The sequence below is a fragment of the Zosterops lateralis genome (assembly GCF_965231275.1).
Source record: "Zosterops lateralis genome assembly, chromosome: 6".
NCBI classification, from domain to species: domain Eukaryota; kingdom Metazoa; phylum Chordata; class Aves; order Passeriformes; family Zosteropidae; genus Zosterops; species Zosterops lateralis.
Window position 1 is genome coordinate 1,928,465 of NC_139761.1, and position 18,964 is coordinate 1,947,428.

General features: G+C 49.9%; 1 protein-coding gene across 1 annotated transcript; it reads right to left on the minus strand.

Moving 5' to 3' along the window:
* Positions 1 to 214: 214 nt before the first annotated feature.
* On the minus strand, positions 215 to 18,374 carry NEMF (nuclear export mediator factor). The gene is made up of 33 exons (XM_083863660.1): positions 18,248 to 18,374; positions 17,039 to 17,107; positions 16,657 to 16,759; positions 15,284 to 15,409; positions 15,059 to 15,207; positions 13,980 to 14,047; positions 13,445 to 13,531; positions 12,657 to 12,733; positions 12,207 to 12,277; positions 12,038 to 12,113; positions 10,842 to 10,904; positions 10,641 to 10,718; positions 9,829 to 10,037; positions 8,742 to 8,927; positions 8,370 to 8,433; positions 7,859 to 7,947; positions 7,152 to 7,255; positions 6,761 to 6,823; positions 6,543 to 6,655; positions 6,144 to 6,201; positions 5,766 to 5,824; positions 5,201 to 5,321; positions 4,546 to 4,810; positions 4,009 to 4,051; positions 3,876 to 3,925; positions 3,262 to 3,415; positions 2,896 to 2,973; positions 2,627 to 2,818; positions 1,975 to 2,007; positions 1,249 to 1,355; positions 1,132 to 1,175; positions 955 to 1,034; positions 215 to 453 (listed from the first exon to the last, which is right to left on the minus strand). Exons 1-33 carry the CDS (start codon positions 18,304 to 18,306, stop codon positions 376 to 378), a joined length of 3,216 nt encoding a protein of 1,071 aa, XP_083719786.1. The 5' UTR covers positions 18,307 to 18,374; the 3' UTR covers positions 215 to 375.
* Positions 18,375 to 18,964: the final 590 nt, after the last annotated feature.

The following is an 18,964-nucleotide window of genomic DNA, read 5'->3' on the forward strand; positions in this document are numbered from 1 at the left end:
GATCCCCGGGGGTTTCTCCTGACTCCCAGCCCTGCTCTTCCTCCCCTCCACAGGGTTCTCTCCACAGCCAGGGAGTGTTTGGGGGGAAACAGTTGCACCTTCCCAAAGGAAACATTCTCTCTGGAACTGAACACCCTGGAGATTTCCTGCCCCAAATTCCAGAGCCTTTGCCCAGTGTGGGGAATGAGCACAGAAGCAGCAGCAGGGAAGGACGTTCCTGACCAAATGGCAGCAATTTACTTCCATGTTTATCTGCAATTTGTATCAGAGTCCAGCTAAAGCACCAGGAATGGAGGTCCTGGGTGTTGGAATTCAGTCCTGGTCATGGGTCTGTGTCCCTGGGTCTGGTTTGGGATGAGAGCCCCCAGCATGGAATCACTTCTTCTTCATGTTCTGGAGGTGAGGTGCAGACACTTTCACCTTCCCAGGAATATTTCTTGACAAATCAGTGTCCTATGGAAACATGGAAGAGGAGAAAGTGAGCACAGCAGGAAAGGAAAGCCTTTCTGGAGCACTGGGATTATCCCTTTCCTTGGCCCTGGTGAGCACCTGGCTGGGAGAGGGGCCCAGGACAGCTCCAGCCTCAACTCCCAGTGCAAGCCCCTGCTCCAGGAATTCCCCTCCCAAACGCTGAGGGTTTATTGGAAGATGCTGCTTTTGTCAGATGAGTGACAATGCAGAAACAAAGGGCCAAAGCTCAGCTCCTCATGGTCCTCCCCAGAGCAGCTGGAAGTGTCCCAGGCCAGGCTGGACATCAGGGCTTGGAGCAGCCTGGGAGAGTGGAAGGTCACCCTGCCCATGGATCAGATCCTTTCCACCCCAAACCATTGCAGGACTCTGACCTTCCTCAGGAGTACTGACAAAAAAAACCCACCAGCACTCTCAGTTTTGGCAGCATTTCCTCCCCAAATTGCACTTTATGAACATTTTGCTGCTCTGCAGAGAAAACCTCACCTTGACGCTGCGGAACAGATCCTTCTCTCGTGCACTGGCTTCTTTGGACTGCATGAAATTGTGCAAGGCGATCTTGGCAGCTGCAAAAACACCACAGGGAAGAGTGAAACAGCCTGGAAAAGCAGGCTGGCTGCAGCAGGCAGAGCACAGGGAAGGGTTCAGGGCTCTCACACCTACCTTTGCCCTTCTTCTGGGTGCCCGGGGTGAGCTTGACTTTATACCTGCCCAGAGGAAAAGTTTCTGTAAATGAAACGAGCTCAGCACGTCCCCTCCCAGGAAGGTGCTGCCACTCACTTGTAGTTGGTCATGGCTGTGTAGGGAGCACAGATGGGGACAGCAAAGAGCAGGATGTCCTCGGGATGGGGCTGCCCAGTCAGGGAGTCCAGCAGGGCCTCGCTGTCCTGGGAGACAAAATTCCACTGGGACCAGGCCCTGAGCTCAGCCCTCCCTGGAGCCACGGGGCAGGAGGTGGGAACAGGCAGCCTTTGAGGTCCCTTCCAACCCAAACCATTCCATGGAATTTCCCAGGCAGATTTGTGTTCCATCACTAAAATCACAGCCTGTGCTGGATCTTGGTTTGGGCTCCCCAATGGAGTCACAGGGAGCTTCCCCCAGCAGACACCGTTATCCTCCATTAGGGAATTTAGAGGAATTCACTAATTCCCAGCCCTGGGCAACACCCACAGCCTGTAATTACACAGAAGTAATTACAGGAAAGTTTGAAGCAATTTTCTATGTAAATAAACTTCTAAACTAAAGAAGAACCTGCCCTGCTCACTGTGTCAGCCCAGAGCCACCAAGGCAAAACCAAGGGCAAACATCCATGGAGGCAGCTCTGGGTTTATGGAAGATGTGGAGATGAGCAGGGCAGGCACAAAAGGAGATGAATTTTTAAAAATACAATTAAAACTACAATTCAGGTGCGTTCAAACAGTCCTGGAGAGCTAGCTCCCACATGTCCCAGTCCCAGCAGGAACACAGCCTCCACCTCAGCACTTACAGAACTGAGCCTTTATTTACCTCCAGTCCTGGCTGCTCCTGGTCCTGCTCCTCCTGCACACACAGACAGAGAATACATCAGGGCTGCAGAAACCACAGAGCTGCTTCTTCCTCCCCTGTCCCCAGTAAATCCTTTAATGAGGAGGCCCCAGAAAGCCCCGTCCTTGCAAAGAGAACTGAACTCATTTCACAACCCAGGTAAGAGCAGCACTTTGCCGTGGGTGGAGGGTGGAGTGTTTCTTTCCAACCTCTAATCTGCCTGGCACACACCGAGCTGGGAGGAGGGAGATGGAGCCCAGAGATACCAAAGCCCAACTCCAGGGCTGGGAACTCGGCCCCATTGGCTGAGGGGGAGGTGTTGGATCAACGGATCCTCGGGACTGCTGCGAGCCCCAGTTCTGGCTGTGCTGGGAACAGGAGGAGCACAGGGATTGCTGCAGGGCTTTGGGCTGCTCTGGGAATCCAGTGAGCTCCCTGAGCCCTGGCAGCAGGCACAGAGCTCTGCACAGTGCCCAGAATCCATGGGGAGCTGCTCAGCCTCTGGGTGGGAGAGCTACACTGAGCCAGGAGAGCCCCAGCAAGGGACAGACACGGGGACAGAGAGCTGCTCACTTTCCCCTCCTGCTGCTCACCTTCCCACCCTGTTCCTCACCTTTCCCATCCCACTCCTCACCTTCTCCTCCTGCAGCTCCTCCAGGCCTGGCTCCTGTGCCTCGTGCAGAATTCCTGCTGGGAGGGGCTCCTTGCCCCCTGCACGACGCTGGGGTTTGCTTTTCTGCTGTTGTTGTTGCTTCTTTGCTGCCTCTTCTTTTGTCTTCCCCTTCTTCCCCTTTTTCCCTTTGTCCTCCCTGTTGGAGCCTGCAGACTGTGGTGACACAGGGGGTCAGGGCTGGTGACTGGAGCCACCAGAGCCACCACAGGGAGGGCACAGCTCCCCCTCACCCCCAGCAGCTTCATGATGAGCTCCCGGTCCTCCTCGTCCTGGTCCCTGTACTTCTCCTTCATCTTCTTCATTTTACTCTGCAGGGGAAACACCAGCAGCCTCAGAAATGACAACTTCCAGCAGAGTTTTGCAAGCCCAGATGGTGACCCCATGTGTTCTTTCCTTCCCAGTGTCCCAAACTCTTTTCAGAGCAGCTCACCAGCAGCCAAGGGACTGGTTCCAGTGAGCTCCATGCCAACCCCCACCACCATCATCCTGAAACCACCACCAGCCTAAAACCACCTTGGATATCTGGGAAATCTGGGATTTCTGTCCGTATTTCCATGCCAACAGCTCAGCCCAGGGTCCCCCTGCTCCCTGCCCACCTTCTGGCCCCGTTTGATGGGCTGAGGGGCTGGGGCAGCCTTGTGGCTGTTGGGAGCAGCTGCAGGTTGGGTCTCTGTCTCTGCCTCCTTCTGCTTCTCTTCAGGCAGCTCCGAGTTCTCAGAGTTGTTCTGCTGCTTCTTTTTCTTCATTTCTCTAAGGAGAACAATCACAGAATCCTCATTTGTTGTGATGAGAGAGGCTGCTGCTCTTCTGACAGCAATCCCACCCTGCTTCCCTTCCACAGGGACCCAGAGGGACTCTGGAAACAGCCTGTCCTCAGAAAAACCTCCCCAGCCCACGAGTAAAACTGTTCCCAGGCAGCATTCCCAAGGGACAGGAGCAGCACCTCACCCTGGAAATGCAGGATGGACAATGGGCACGGATCAGGCTGGGTACAGACATGGGGAGGGAATTGGGAAGAGACACAGCCCAGAAAAGCTGTGGCTGCCCCTGGATCCCTGGAAGTGTCCAAGGCCAGGCTGGATGAGGCTTGGAGCAATCTGGGACAGTGGAAGGTGTCCCTGCCCATGGCAGGGGTAGAATGGGATGGGATTTAAGGTCACTTCTACCCCAAACCATCCTGGGATTCCCTGGAACACCCACTGGGCCTCACCTCCTCTCCTTGGCAGAGAGATGCCGCCGGCCCTGGGCCCTGCTGTCACTCTGGGGAGGGAAAGGCAGGTCAGGGCAGGTCCTGCCCAGCAGCTCCCACTGCTCTGGGCCACCCAGCAGAGCTGGGACCTTACCAAGCTGGGCTCTTCCTCTCTGGGGATGATTTTCTGCAGGGACCTGTGGGGAGATGGAAAAGGAGCTCATCAGCAGATGTAGGGCAGCTCCCCATGTTCACACCAACCTGGTTGTAACTTTCAGCTTTCTAGAGAGGCAATCCCAGCTTTGGTGACTGGAAAAGGCAGAATACTGGGAGTCACTTCAGAAAACAATCTCAGCTCCTCTCCCACACAAACACACACAGCCTGGGCACCAAGGGAGCCCTAAAGTGCAGCATCCCAGGCACAAAACCCCATGAGCACCCAGCCAGGCCCTGCTCCTTGCACCCTCCAAGGGCTCCCACTTCCAGGGACAACAGGGAGATGAGCTCATCCCAGAGCTCACAGAGCACCAGCTCGGCACAGCAGAGGCAGCTCAGGGCTCAGTTTCTCAGCCCTGAAAGGACAATGAGGCAGCATTCCCAATCCTGAGCATGGAAAGGAATGGCAACACATCCCAGCCTTGTCCTGGCAGGGTTTTTTCAGGAGACTCTCAGGTGCTGCTGCTTCTCTCACCTCTGGGACTGAAGGTGTGACAGGTCGATTGTGGTATCTGGGTAATTCACCTCTTCCTCCTTCACTTCCCTCTTGGGCTCTGCATGTTCCTCCTCAGATTCTCCATCCTCCTCCTCGGAGTCAGCCTCTGGAGCAGGAGTGTTCCCTCCTCCCTGCTCCAGCTCAGCAACACCCTCCTCATGGGCACTCTCAGCTGGGGCTTCCACATCCTCTGGAGCTTCCTCACCCTCAGCTTTTTCCTCCTCACTGCTGCTGTCTCCTCCATCTGGGCCACCCAGGGCAGGAAAACATAGAAACACCAAACTGAGCCATGATCCCAGCATGGTTTGGGTTGGAAGGGACATTAAATCCCATCCAGTTCCACTCCTGCCATGGCAGGGACACCTCCCACTGTCCCAGGGTGATCCAAGCCCTGTCCAGCCTGGCCTTGGACACTGCCAGGGATCCAGGGGCAGCCACAGCTTCTCTGGGCACCCTGTGCCAGGGCCTCCCCACCCTCCCAGCCAGGAATTCCTCCCCATATCCCATCCATCCCTGCCCTCTGGCAGTGTGAGACCATTCCCTGTGTCCCATCAGTGCTCCAAGCCCTGGGATCACCCAGAGCCTGGAGGATCCCCCCAGCAGCACCCACAGCACTCAGTCCCCTCCCCTGTACCTAAAAGCTCCACGTCCTCAGCCACCAGCTCACTGGCACTGCTGGAAACCGTGTCCAGATCCTCATCCTGCACTTTGACCTTCCTCTCCTCCCGGTGTCTCCACACACAGCTCTCGTCCACCTGAGAACAGGAGCCTGTGTCAGGCCTGGTGCTGTTCACACAACACCTCCCTCAGCTTTTTTCTTCCCTTTTTAACACTTTTTGCCATCAAAAGGCAAGAAAATTAAGCCGGACCCGAGTGTGCCAGGCTCAGAAGTCAGGGTGACACACACAGAGCTGCACTCCCAGATTCCCTGAACATTCCCAAGCTCCAAACAGAGCTGGGATAACAACCCTGGCAGAGGCAGGAAGGCCCAGAGCCTGTTTGAAATGCAGACAGTGCACACTGGGCTGAGATGGAAATGAAAGCAGAGCCATTATCAGCAAGAAGCCTTTTATGGGATTTGTCCCAGTGGGAAAAGAAGTAATTGGGAATATACTGATAAGCAAGATGCAGAAAAGAAGCCTCCTGCAGCTCAAAGCAAATTACAAAAGCCAGCAGGGGCTGCATGGGAAAAGCTGTACCTTAAACAAGAAGCTGAAGCCCATCATCAGATAGGAAGGTGGAAGGAAATTCTTTTTCCCTGAAAAACAAAGAGAGAGTCTCATGAGGAGGTTTAGCAGCCATGCTGCAGGATGTACTTCCAAAATTCATTTTTATTAGAGGCTTTAGGCTACCAAAAATTACACTGGGGCTTATTTTATCTCTAGGACGAGAACAGGAGAGCTCAAAAGCAGCTGAGTTAATGAACTTCTGCCCAGGGCTCAGCTCAAAGTGCTGCAGCACCTGCCTGATGCTCAGACTAGGCCATTCCCAACAGATTTCTGGGATCTGCTGCCACTGCAGGACAGCCCAGCACCTTTGGGAAAACCTCCCATTCCCACTGTTCCCTCGTGCCTCACCTCGGATCATGAAGCTCCCAGTGGTGAGATATTCTCCCGTGGGGGCAGTTTTAGAAACCTAAAAGAAAACCATGATAAAATCTCTGTGACAGGAAGCCAACATCAGGTGACAACAGCACCAAGAGAAACATTGACTCAACCAGAGCTGAACTCCTGGGAACAGCTCTGCAGGACTCTATCCAAGGGGTTTTTTCTCTCCTAAGGGATGTTTCAATCCAAACACACACTGTGCTTTAGGACCCCTGGGTGAGGAACTCAGGAAATAAACCCGGGATGTGCTCAGCAGCACTCAGGGAATAAAACCACAACTCTGACACTGCAGTCTGATCCACAAACTGCCTGTGGTCACAGCCCAATGCCCTGGGATGCTGTGGGAAAGCTCCTGTCTGCAGTGCTCACCTGGCTGTGGGTGACCCACCAGGCACTGGTGACCACTCGGGCGTCCCAGGCAGCGCTGTAGCACAGGGCCATGGTCCCCGCCTCCGTCAGCGTCCGTGGTGGGATGGGCTCACCTGGGAACAGCCAGAACTCATTAAACCCTGCCCTAATCCAGCCTGGGAGCTCCCCAGGGAGGATTGATCCCCATCCCACTGCCAGCCCCAGAGTCCCCGGGGTACCTGAGGGGTTCTTGATGACGCAGCTGGTGGCTCCGTGCAGATCCGCGTGCACGTAGATGTCCCCTGGGAAAAGGGAGGCTTCAGTCACACCCACACAGCCCTGGAGCCTCTAAACTTAGATGGAAATGCCTGGTCTGGCTGCAAGGGGCAGGGTGGAGACACAGAAGCCTTTTAGCCCATCCTTGTCCCAGGGAGAATCAGCTTCTCCTCCTGAGGGGAGCCCGTCCAAGCTGCTCTCGCCCCACGGCAACGGGGAACTCCCATTGCCAAAATTCCCTTTGATCCAAGGCCCAGCTCAAGGACAAAGCAGAGAGACCTTCCCATGTCACTCCTGGACATTCCCAGAGCTGGGGAAGAGGAGGAAACCCCCACATCCCCCCCGTGGACTCACCAGGTTTGAGGTAGCGCTTGACGATCAGCTCGTTCTGCTGCTGATCCCTGCCAGCAATGACCAGGTAATTCTCAGAACTGATGAACCACAGGAACTTCTCAAACCTGCCAAATTCCAGCAAATCCACGGTGTGAGAAACACCTGGAACTAACAGGACATTGCACAAGGTGGTTTTTGATACCAAACTCAGGATTATCCATCTCAGCATCTACAATTGATGACACTGAAAACATTTTTACTTCCATCCACATATTTGGGATATAAAAACAAGGCTTGGGACAACTACAGCACCACTGGCAGTGAGATTTGGAGATGGAACAAGAAGCACCACCACCAGAGTCCTCCTATTTATTTCTATTTTAATGATTCAGTCATTAGAGTGATTAAAAGCTTTGAGATTTTGTTTCATTTGTTTGTTTTTTTAAAGCACAGAACGGTTTGGGTTGGAAGGGACCTTAAAGATGATCCAGTCCCCACTTTCCACTATCCCGGGATGCTCCAAGCTGGCCCTGGACACTTCCAGGGATGTGGCAGCCACAGCTGCTCCCCCTGGGAACCATTCTGGGATTCTCTGACTTTGAGCAGCACCTTTAAGGAGACTCCAGCCAAAGTGCAGTGCCCAGAAATCCTAAATAACTTCACTCCCAAAGCAGGGCAAACTCATCCTGACACAAGACATTAGAGAAGGGTGATGGAGCTGTACTTGCCAATAGACCTTTCTGGCCTTCTGGATGGTGGTGACTGTCTGAACTTCCCTCAGGGTTTGCTTGGTCTTCTTCTCAGCTGATTTAAACGCCTATTTGGACAGAAAGCAGTGTCACCATCCAGCAGGAATCCCAAAATTCCTGACTGAACACTGGGAAAGTTGGTAGGAAACGGCTCCGGACTTGGTCACAGGGCAGGCTCCACCCAGCCCTGATCTCCAAACCCTGGAGAGCTGAAATAACCAGCTCTTGGATTTTGGAAGGATTTCCACTGATTTTCCACTCTGTCAGTATCTCCACCTGCTCTGAGTATCCCCAATGCTGCTGGTGCAAAAGGAGGATCCATCAGGGATCTGCAATTCTCCACTGAGCTCAAAAATGTCAAGAATTAACCAACCCTGGCTGATTGTTTTTCCCCTTTTATGTTTTGTTAGGGCTCAGAATTCCCCACTGAACACTGGCAGGAATTTTCCTTTCAAACATCTTCTAAAATCCAAGGGAAAAACAAAAATACCTTTTCTGCAGCTTCCACTGTCTTCTGAGTTTTCTTGGCTGCGTGTCTTTTGTGGTCATAGTACCTGTGAGACACAAGGTTTGGCACTGAAATCCCAGCAGATCCACTCCTTGATCCTCACCCCACTCAGCCCAGGCCTCTGCATTTTGTTTGGGCAGAACTGGACTCCAAATTCAATCAGTGTCACAGGCACAGAGCAGCTGCTCTGCACCACTGGGTCTGCACAGGGGAATTCCCATCCCAGAGCTCAGGACAAGCTGCTCTTTCAATTTTTAACTCTGATTTTTTACCCTTTCTCTTGCAATATTATCAACAACTGCACACCCAGAGAAATTTCTCCTCCAAAAACACACATTTACTGAAAAATCTTACTTTTTGGCATTGGCATAGGCAGACAGATTGAGATCAACATCAACCAATGAGGGTTTGTTTTTCTGAGGTTTCTTCAACTGTTTGGTTTTGTTCTTTTTCTTTTTTCCCTTTGGTTCTTCTGTTCCTTCCTTCTCTACAACAGCATCATCCTCCTCCTCCTCCTCTTCAGAAAACACATAGGGGTTCCTAAAAAGAGTCAAGATTCCATCATAAGATTAAGATAAGAGAACTGGCTCATTTTTAATCCTTGGTGCAATGTGCTTTTAATTTAATTCTCTGAAAAGTTTGGCCCAAGGAGCCTCTAAACTGTGCAGACACAGGAAGCCCTGCAATGCTTCATGTGCCAACCTTTTGTCTTTTTTTTTTTTGGTCAGCCAAATTTGTGGGGGAAAAAAAATAAAAGCAGAAGATAAAGAGTATTTCCAGGAGATAAAGAGTATTTTTTAATATACATACATACATATATATATACATATATATCTTCTGTTCCAGAAGATAAAGAGTATTTCCAGTAAAGAGTATTTTTTATATATATACATATATATACATATACACATATATCTTCTTTTCCAGAACATAAGAGTATTTCCAGTAGATAAAGAGTATTTTATAAATATATGTATGTATGTATGTATGTATATATATATATATATATATATATATATATATCTCCACACATACATATATATATATAAAATACTCTTTATCTACTGGAAATACTCTTTATAGAGAAGAGATATGTCTGTGTATATATGTGTATATATATATATATATATATATAAAAATATATATATACACACACATATATATATATGTATATCTATCTATCTTCTTTTCCAGAACATAAAGAGTATTTTCAGTATTTCCAACCCAAGGAAACTGACTGAAAACAAGTTTATTCTCTAAACAGACATGTAGTTCTACTAGTTTATTACCTCACTTCTGAAACTGAGGTGACTAAAAATTCACAGCTTAACTTTGCAACATCCCAGCTTCTACACCGAAACTTCTGGGTGTAAAAATGACATTTTGGATGGGTTTTTTTGCTTTTTTTTTTAATCTCTAAGCTCCTGCAGCAGGCACTGACCTGAGCAGCATGGTGATGTGGTTTGTCTGCAGCTTTAACTCTTTGATTGCCGTGGCCACGGGGTCCCCCTGGGCCTGGGCCTCCTTGACGATGGCGCCGATCTCGGTCCAGTCGATCTGGTTGGCCAAGGCGCTCCTGACCACCTGGATGGCCCTGTCCACCACCTCCAGGTTCATCTCTATCAGCTCCCCCTTCAGCTGGTCAGCTTCCTTGGGGAAAGAGCACCTTGGGGACACTGCAGCTACACACACACCTGCTCAGCAGGGGCTTTTCTTAAAGAAATGGAAGGAGGGAGCGGTGAAGGAATCCAAGGATGGGTTGAAGTGGTGGCACAGGAGAAGGTCCAACTCCAGTGCTGCCAATCCCTGGAAGTGTTCCAGGCCAGGCTGGAGCATGGAAATTGGGGCTGTTCAGCCTCGAGAAGAGGAGGTTGTGTACAGACCTCATAGCAACATTCCAGGATCTGAAGAGGCTACATGAAGTGTAGGAATTTGGACACTCTACCTCAGGAAGTGTAGGGATAGGACAAGGGGGAATGGCTTCCCACTGCCAGAGGGAGGGATGGATGGGATTTTGGGATGGAATTCCTGGCTGTGAGGGTGGGAAGGCCCTGGCACAGGGTGCCCAGAGAAGCTGTGGCTGCCCCTGGATCCCTGAAGTGTCCAAGGCCAGGCTGGACAGGGCTTGGAGCAGCCTGGGATAGCGGAAGCTCCCTCTGGAGCTGGATGGGATTGAAGTTCCCTCCCACCCAAACCATCCCATGGTGGTGTGATTATGCATTTTTTTAAATTAAAACCCAAAATCTGTCTTACCTGAGCCTGCTGGAGAGCTTCCAGTCTGTGCTCATGGTCCTTACGGACGTTTTCCAGCTTCTTCAAGGCTTGTTTTTCCTGTTAAATACAAAACAACAAAAAAAAATTAGAAATATAAATCCAAATGCCATCAGGGAATCACCTCTGGAAATCTGGGAGCCACCCCAGCTGCCCAGGCTTGGATCAGGGATCAAGACACACCTGCTGCAAAGCCTTCAGATCAATCTTCTGCCCCTCCAGCTTGGAGTAGAACTCATCCGTGGCCTGCAGGAGAGAACCAGGTTGGAGCATCCCCAGATCCTGGAGAACTCTGGAGAATGTGGCCTGACCCAGAGCAGGCAGAGGAGGCTCTCTGCAGAGAAGGGGCTGCAAAGCACTAAAAGAAGTGACAGAGGCTGAAAGGACCTCCAGGAGCTTTCCCCATTTCCCTTCCCATGGGATGAGTCCAGCAGGACACTCAGGGCTGTGTCTCTCTGCAAACACAGAAGGAAAAAAGTGGCCAAGCAATGGCTCAGCCTTTTTTTTTTTCTGTTTTGCTAAAAAATGATGGCAAAGCAGCTGCTTTGGTTCAGATTAAATGATTGCAAAGCCAGATCTGCCTGCCCTGAATTCCTGCTGCTTCACTGGGTCAGTTAAAAAAGCACAAAGACCCAAAATGCCCCAGAAGTGCTCCTGGTGCTCCAGCTGTGCAGGTGAGGAAGGTTTGGGGCTCATCAGAGGGACTGGGGACAAGGGATGGAGTGACAGGACACAGGGAATGACTTCCCAGTGCCAGAGGGAAGCGATGGATGGGAGATTGGGAAGGAATTCCTGGCTGGGAGGGTGGGGAGGCCCTGGAATAGAATTCCCAGATTTGCTGTGGCTGCTCCATCCCTGGCAGTGCCCAAGGCCAGGCTGGGACAGTGGGAGATGTCCCTGCCCATGGCAGGGGTGGAATGGGATGAGCCCTTTGAGCCCAAACCATTCTGGGATTCTGTGACCACTGAAGGAGATGAAAAAATCCAGGCAGGAAGCAGGACAGGAGTGTGGAGTGGGAATTCTGGAGATCAAGGTCAGGAACACGAGGCAGTGAATGACTCCAGATGTTAATTAACTACTCCAGATGTTAATGAGTCCAGGACCAGAAAGGACAATGCCCAAGGAATCACCAAATAAGAGGCCTGAGGTTTTCAGAGCAGTAACAGAAGTGTAAATGTGATGTCTGTCAGAACTGTCAACTCCAGGGACAGCTGCAGCCTAAAAGTCCTGTCTGAGCTGCCCTTTCCTCATCAAACATTCATAAAATGAATTATCCCTTCCTCTGCTTTCATTAACACCCCCTGCACTGTGCTTTAATCACTCCTTGTAGCAGCAGTCAATTCAAGCTCTTAAGTGCAGCATCAGCAAAAGCACTGTACCTTATTGAATGAGTCAAATTCCAAGTAGGGACATTTTGAATGTTGAGAAAACAAGAAAGGATGAAACTCCTCATATCTGTAAAATACACATTTGATATTATCACCTGAAAACTAATCTCTGTTATGCAGGCTAGTAGCAAGAAAGGGAAGAAATATTTCAAATATTTACGTGTAGAATTCTTCTGCTGGTTTATCTGGTTCCAGACTTGGCTTTTTCTCCTTTTTCTGGATAACATAACCCTGAAAGAATCCAAAAACATCATTTGTCTGTGGAAAGGTTTAGGGATCATCAATAAATAATTCCAGCTGTGCCTGACCCACTGGCTTGCCTTGACTCCCAATTTCTTCTGGAGAAAGAACTGAATTTCTTCCAACCCATAAATGCAGAGTTTATGTGCAGAATTTATTACAGAACCCATTAAAACCCCAGTGTAAATCTCCCAGGATTTATACAATCTGCCTGTGCATTACTGAATTGCTGCCCAGCAATTTTTATTCCACCTGACACCCAGGAATCAAATCCACAGCTGGGAAAAGCAGGAATTGCCCACCCTGAGGAATTCCTGATGCCACTTTAACTCTGCAATTCCAAATCATTGCTGACCCACCCCAGACCCACCTTTCCACTGAAGTTGTCAGTGAGGGCCATGTATTCTTCTGCTTTCTCTAGAGCTGAAAGAACCTTTTCAAGGTTTTCTGAAGAGAAAACAGCAGAAATGTTTCAGCCCTGGTGCTTCACTTTCAATCATTAAACAGGAGGTTAATTTTACATCAGGGAATTTTTTAATATAAAAATCTGTTTAGATGCTTTTAGCACGTAATTATTCAAGTTTCAGGAGAAAAAAAAGACCCCACAAATACCAGCACTTTATGAAATTAAAGCTGCAGGGGCAAAGCATAAACCAGAAGCTGTGAGAAGTTATTTTTTTACAGCACCATAATGCAGTAGGAAGGAAAAATCCCTCTGGATTTATGGCAAATGTAAAGCACACGAGGAAAATAAGACTGCAGGAAAATATTTTCTGATTTTATTACGCAAATCTTTAATTTCCCAATGAATGTAAAGCTGCTTCTTTACCAAATCCCCAATGTTTGCCACAAATAAAGACTTGGATGTAACTTCTTCTTGTCAAACACCCTTTGAACTCACCTCATGACTGAGGTCTCACCATAAAACCATTTAGACTGCAGGAACAATCTGATATTTTTTCTCCAATTGATGCACAAATAAAGAGTTTTAATGTAAACAAGTTTGGTCCCCAAGCTAAAAATATTAAAAATAAAACCTCATTATCAGAACCAGAGGTTTACTCATCTCTTTGGGAAAAGAAAAAAAAAAAAAACCACCAACCATTATAAGGACATAAAAATCCCCGTATTTGTGGCCCAACTTTTAAAATATGGCACCTTTATTTTCCAGATGTTGATCTATTTTGACAGCTCCAGAAAATCCAGCTTCTATAAGGCAGTGCTCGATGAGAGTGGCCCCATAAGCTGTTAAAAAAAATAAAATTGTGAATCTGTAGAAAAAATTCACAATTTGCATTTAAAATCTGGACACAAGAGTGTGAGAAGTGCCAAAAATCAGGGAAAGGGGCAGGAGGGATGGGTGGGTAAAGAGGAGGGGGTGAGAAACAGCCAAAATTCCCACAAAGGGAAAAATGGTGAGGATTTTAGAGTGGAGCAGCTGAGCCTGGTAACTGGATCAGTAAAACCAAGGCCAAGGTTTCCTACGTGGCAGGAACAGAAACATCAAATTCCAGCAAAACTGGGATCAGTGGGGGACAATAATTAGCAATCATACAGTAATATTATTATTATATAGCAATAGTAATTATTTAGCAGACCAGGGTAGAGAAAGAGAAAGAAAAAGGTGGTGAAAAAGAGAATTAAGAGATGGGGGAAGTAATGCTTAGGTGTGATTTGGAAATTCTCTGCTTACGAAGGAGTGGGTTCAGAACCCTCTTCAGCTGCTCCCCTTTGGGTGCATTTGATATGATTTCAGTCAACCTGCAGGAGAAAATGGAGAGCTGCAGTTCCAAAGAGTGTTTTAAAACAACATTGCATTGCTTAGAAGCTACAAAATATTTCTAGCCTTAAAAAATGAAACTAAAAATGGCCTGTAATAGGTGAGGAACCACCCAGAGATTTTCACAGCTCTGATCAATTTGGGTTTATCCCAAGAAATGCACCATTTATGAGCTCTGAAATTGAAATTACCTGTCCATGGTTGGCAGAGGCACAGGAGCTTTTGCACTGCCCACAAGAAATACATTTATTGTTGGAGCCCTGGGCACTGAGAATTCCAGACTCTCTGTGCTGACAGGCACTGACCCCCAAGCAAACACTGCATTGACCTGAGTCCTTGGGAAAGGTTTCCAAAATTGAGTGACAGCACTGGGATTGTGGGGGTGGGGTTGGGATAGAAGTGTGTGATATCACAGGGTGCAAAACTTAAGAATTTAAGGTTTTAGACTGTAGTAATACATAAAGCAAGACGGAGAATTTAGGGCGGAGGCTGAGTCCTTCTTTTTCACCTTCTTCTCCATGGGTTTGGGTGGGGGTTTTTTTGTAATTGGGTAGAAAAATCTGCATTGTGGCCACGGGTGGTTGGTTATTGGGTTAAAAGTCAAAATAATTTAGATGTCATTTCATAATTGGACAATTAGTGCTTAAAAGACCCTGGAAAGAGATAGAGTAATTTTTCACTTTGTTAGCTGGAACTCACAACTTGTGAGACTGTGACATAGATAAGAATTAATAAACATCTGAACACAAAAACTGCGTCACTCGAGTATTTAATCCCAGCTCTACCAGAAGAAAAGAAGATAAAAACCCCACAATTTCTGAGCTCTGGAACTGAAATTACCTGTCCAAGGTGGGCAGAGGCACATGAGCTTTTGCACTGCCCACAATAAATACACCATTAATGAGCTCTGGAACTGAAATTACCTGTCCAGGGTGGGCAGAGGCACTACCCACAATAAATACACAATTTCTGAGCTCTGGAACTGAGATTACCTGTCCAGGGTGGGCAGAGGCACAGCAGTCTTTGCACTGTCCACCGGGTACCGCTCCCGCACCGCAAACCTGACGTCGTCAGCCTCGTCCGTGCGGAACCTCAGGATGTTGAGGATGAGGTACTCGTGGTCGGTGAGGACAACGTTCCCCTGGGAGCACAGGGACCCTCAGTGAGGCCACCCAGGTGTCCCTGGCCCCTGGGACACTGCTGGAGGCCTCCCTCACCCTGTCATAGAGCTCCACGATGAGGTGGTAGGCGGCCTCGTCGCTGCCGAACTGCAGGTCCACGATGCGGTCGATGCCCAGCTGGTTGACGCTCACCAGGCGCCGTGTCTTCAGGTGCTTCCGGCACTGCAGGGCATGGATCAGCCTCAGGCTGGGCTCACAGAGCTCTCAAACCACTGCTGCTTTAGTGGGGGACCCTAAAACTGTCAGCTACTGCTCTCCTGCTTTGTTCAGGCAGCTCCTCTCCAGGCCTGACACTCAGGGATAGGGGAGAAAGTCAAGGACGCCTGACTGCCTCAGGGCCCGGAGAGTGTGAACAGTGAATTCATCAGGGGGGAAAACCTGGAGTAAGTTCATTAGCTGAGAGTGTAATTGGGCAATTAACTTCTGATATGTAAATTAGACCAAACTTATATCTGTCAAAAAAACTCAAGACTGTCATACTGTCATCCATTTTGGGTGTACTCTCTGCAAGACTCCTGCACTGCCCAAGGTGTACCCTTTGAAATCCTCCCTATAATTACCTGCCTTTATCCTCCAACTCTGTCTAGTCTCTGTTCTAGGTAGCCTATCTAAGCATCAGAAGGGTGGGGAAAATGTCTGGGAAACATTTGAAAACATCTGGGAATGGCTTGGCTGTAGAGCCCTCCTGTGGCACCAACCACTTCCTATTTAACTCATCACAGGAGTAAAAATGTTGGTGCTCACCAAAGTAACTCTTTCATTTTTATAATTATAAATATAATTGAGCCCAATTCTCAACATGAAGACATTTTATCCAGGTTGTTTAGCTCAAGGAAGCAGCTGGTTCATATTCTAAGAGTTTCTTTTGTAAAGAGAACTGGGATTATCCCTGCATCCATGGAAAGCCACCCCAGGGAATCTGTGCTGAGTCATTTCTGGCTGCACCCAGAGGATGAACAGATCCCTGGGAGTCATCCCAGGCTGTATCCCCGTGGATCTGCCTGTGGATGCACCTGCAGCAGCCCAGCCTAAGAGCCTGGAGCAAGGCCTGAATCCTCAGAGCTCAGCAGCCTGAACAGAGGACTCTGCACCACAGGGAAAATTCACACAACCCAACTGGAATGACAAGGATTTTGCTGGAGCATCATTCCAGAAGGTCTGGGAGGTCCAGAAGAGACACCCAGGACATCAACAGTAATTTTATAAATTTAAATATTCACTGTTTCAGGCACTGAACATCAGTGATGTGACCCCCAAGCCCAGATTTGCTCTTGTCTTGTCTTCAGATCTGCCGGATCAGGATTCACTGGGACAACCCTTCCCTATTTTCTCACCTCTAAGGACAGAAGATGAACATTCCCTCTTGCTGTACAGACATTCCATTAAAAACCAAGCTCTGGTGGGTTTACCTTCATGGCAAAGCTGGATGGCATCATGTTCTTTGGCCACTCAAACTCGGTGAGGTGCAGGCGGATCCCGGATTCCAGCAGCAGCGTGGCCTTGCAGTCCGGCCTGGGGAGGGGAAAAACAAAGGAGCTGAAACCCCAAAATCCACAGGGATCCCTTCCAAAGGAGGGTATTCTGGGATGCCACGAGGCACAGGAGCAGCCACCCCCACCATATCCTCTTTCCTGAGAACTTTTTGGGCTAAAAATTACTGCGTTTTACCAAAATCTGGCAGAATTTCACTGAAAACGAGTCAGAAATTATTGCAGACAATATTAAAAAAAACTTAAATTTTACACAGCATTTCTAAAGAATTTTTAAATGAAGGTAATTTCAAGCTCTTACTTCTGCAGGCGAATGAGATAGGTCTTGTTGTCCACATCATAAACGTTGTTCACCCTCATCCCCAACAAGCTGCCAAAAGGAAAACAAGGAATGCTTTGGACAACCCAAAACTCAACTGGCTGGAAAAATCCCAGGGGCAATTAAAGCACACAGAAAAATAAGTTAAATAAATTAAAGTTAAATTACCAAATTACATAAATTCTCAAGTTATGATAAATTACCAAGTTTCAAGTTATTATTACCAAGTTTCAAGTTATTATTCAAGTTATAATTATTAATTATCAAGTTATGATCAGTTACAAAAAATTGCCTAGGAGTAACCAAAAGGGCAGCAAAGGAAGATTCATGGAATGAGCTGCAAACAACAACCATGGGGAGATGGAGAAACTGCTCTTAAGACACAGCAATTAGGAGGAGAAAAACCAGGTGGAGAAATTTATATTACTGTGTATAATGCAGAAAGCTGGCAGCTCCTGCCCATGGTTTGTGGGTTTTGACTGGTTATACTGGAGCTGGGGAACTGAACTGGCCTGGGGGGGGTCAGTCACTCCCTTCAGGGTGGGGCTGGACATGCAGAGTGCCCTGGACACGGGAATGTGTCACAGCTCCACAGGGATGTGAGGAGTTTCCCAACTGGGAAATGTTCAGTCTGGAAGAGAAGCTCCAGGGAGAGTCAGAGCCTCTTTCAGGGCCTGAAGGGGCTCCAGGAGAGCTGGAGAGGGACTGGGGACAAGGGATGGAGGGACAGGACACAGGGAATGGCTTCTCACTGCCAGAGATCAGGGATGGATGGGAGAGTGGGAGGGAATTCTTCCCTGTGAGGGTGGTGAGGCCCTGGCACAGAGCAGCTGTGGCTGCCCCTGGATCCCTGGCAGTGCCCAAGGCCAGGCTGGGCACTGGGGCTGGGAACAGCCTGGGGCAGGGGCGGGACGGGCCGGCACAGGGGCTGAGGGGGGTCCGCAGAGCCCGGGCAGGGCAGAGCAGTGAGAGCAGGACACGATGGAGGAGCAGAGCCCTCACAACCCTGACACTACGCCGGGGCGGGGAGACCGGGCAAGGACCAGAACCACGGCGGGGACAGAACCAGAACCGGGGCCAGAACCAGAAACGGGGCCAGGGCCAGGGCCAGGGCCAGGGCCAGCAGCAGGACCAGGACCCACCGGGCCGGGCCCCGCTCCCCGGGACCGCACGGGCGGGAAGTGCCGGTACCTCTGCCGCAGCTCGGCGAGCACCGCGCGGATATCGACGGTGCTGAAGCGGGACTTCATGGCGCCGGCGCCGCCCGCCGGGACCCGCCGGGACCCACCGGGACCCCGATCCCGGCCCCGCACCGGCCCCGCTCCCTCACCGCTCCCGCGCCTGCGCTCAGGGCCGCTACGGGTCGCGCCCGGTGCCAATCCCCGGCGCTCCGCGGCCGCTCACGGGCCGAGCTGGGCGGGGCGGTGCCGCGCGGGACCGACAGGAGGCGCTGTGGGCGCGGGGGCGCTGAGGGGGCGGGCGGCCAGCGGGGCCCGGGGGGGACAAAAATGGGTCCAGAGGTGACAAAAAAGGATCCAGAGGTGACAGAAAAGGGTCCGGGGTGACAGAAAAGGGTCCGTGTGTGATCAAAGGGCCCAGGGAGAGGCCGGCGAAAGGGGGACAGAAAGGGGCGCCAGAGGGTCCCGTGTGTGGGAAAGGGGTGCGGGGGCAGGAAAGGGGCCCGTCTGTGTGTGCTGAGGGGGCAAAGGGGCACACAAAGGAGTGTCCGTGAGGGCAGCAAAGGGGACTCTTTTGAGCAGTGTTTGTCCAGGTGTGTTATTTGAGGTTGGTGTTTGTGTTTGAGGTTGGGTTGTCGGTGCGAATGTAGGAATGGAGCGGGTTGTTGCGTTGCGTGTTTTGGTCAGTAGGAGGCGGTGTTTGGGTGCGTGTGTGCGGTGTGTAAAAGGG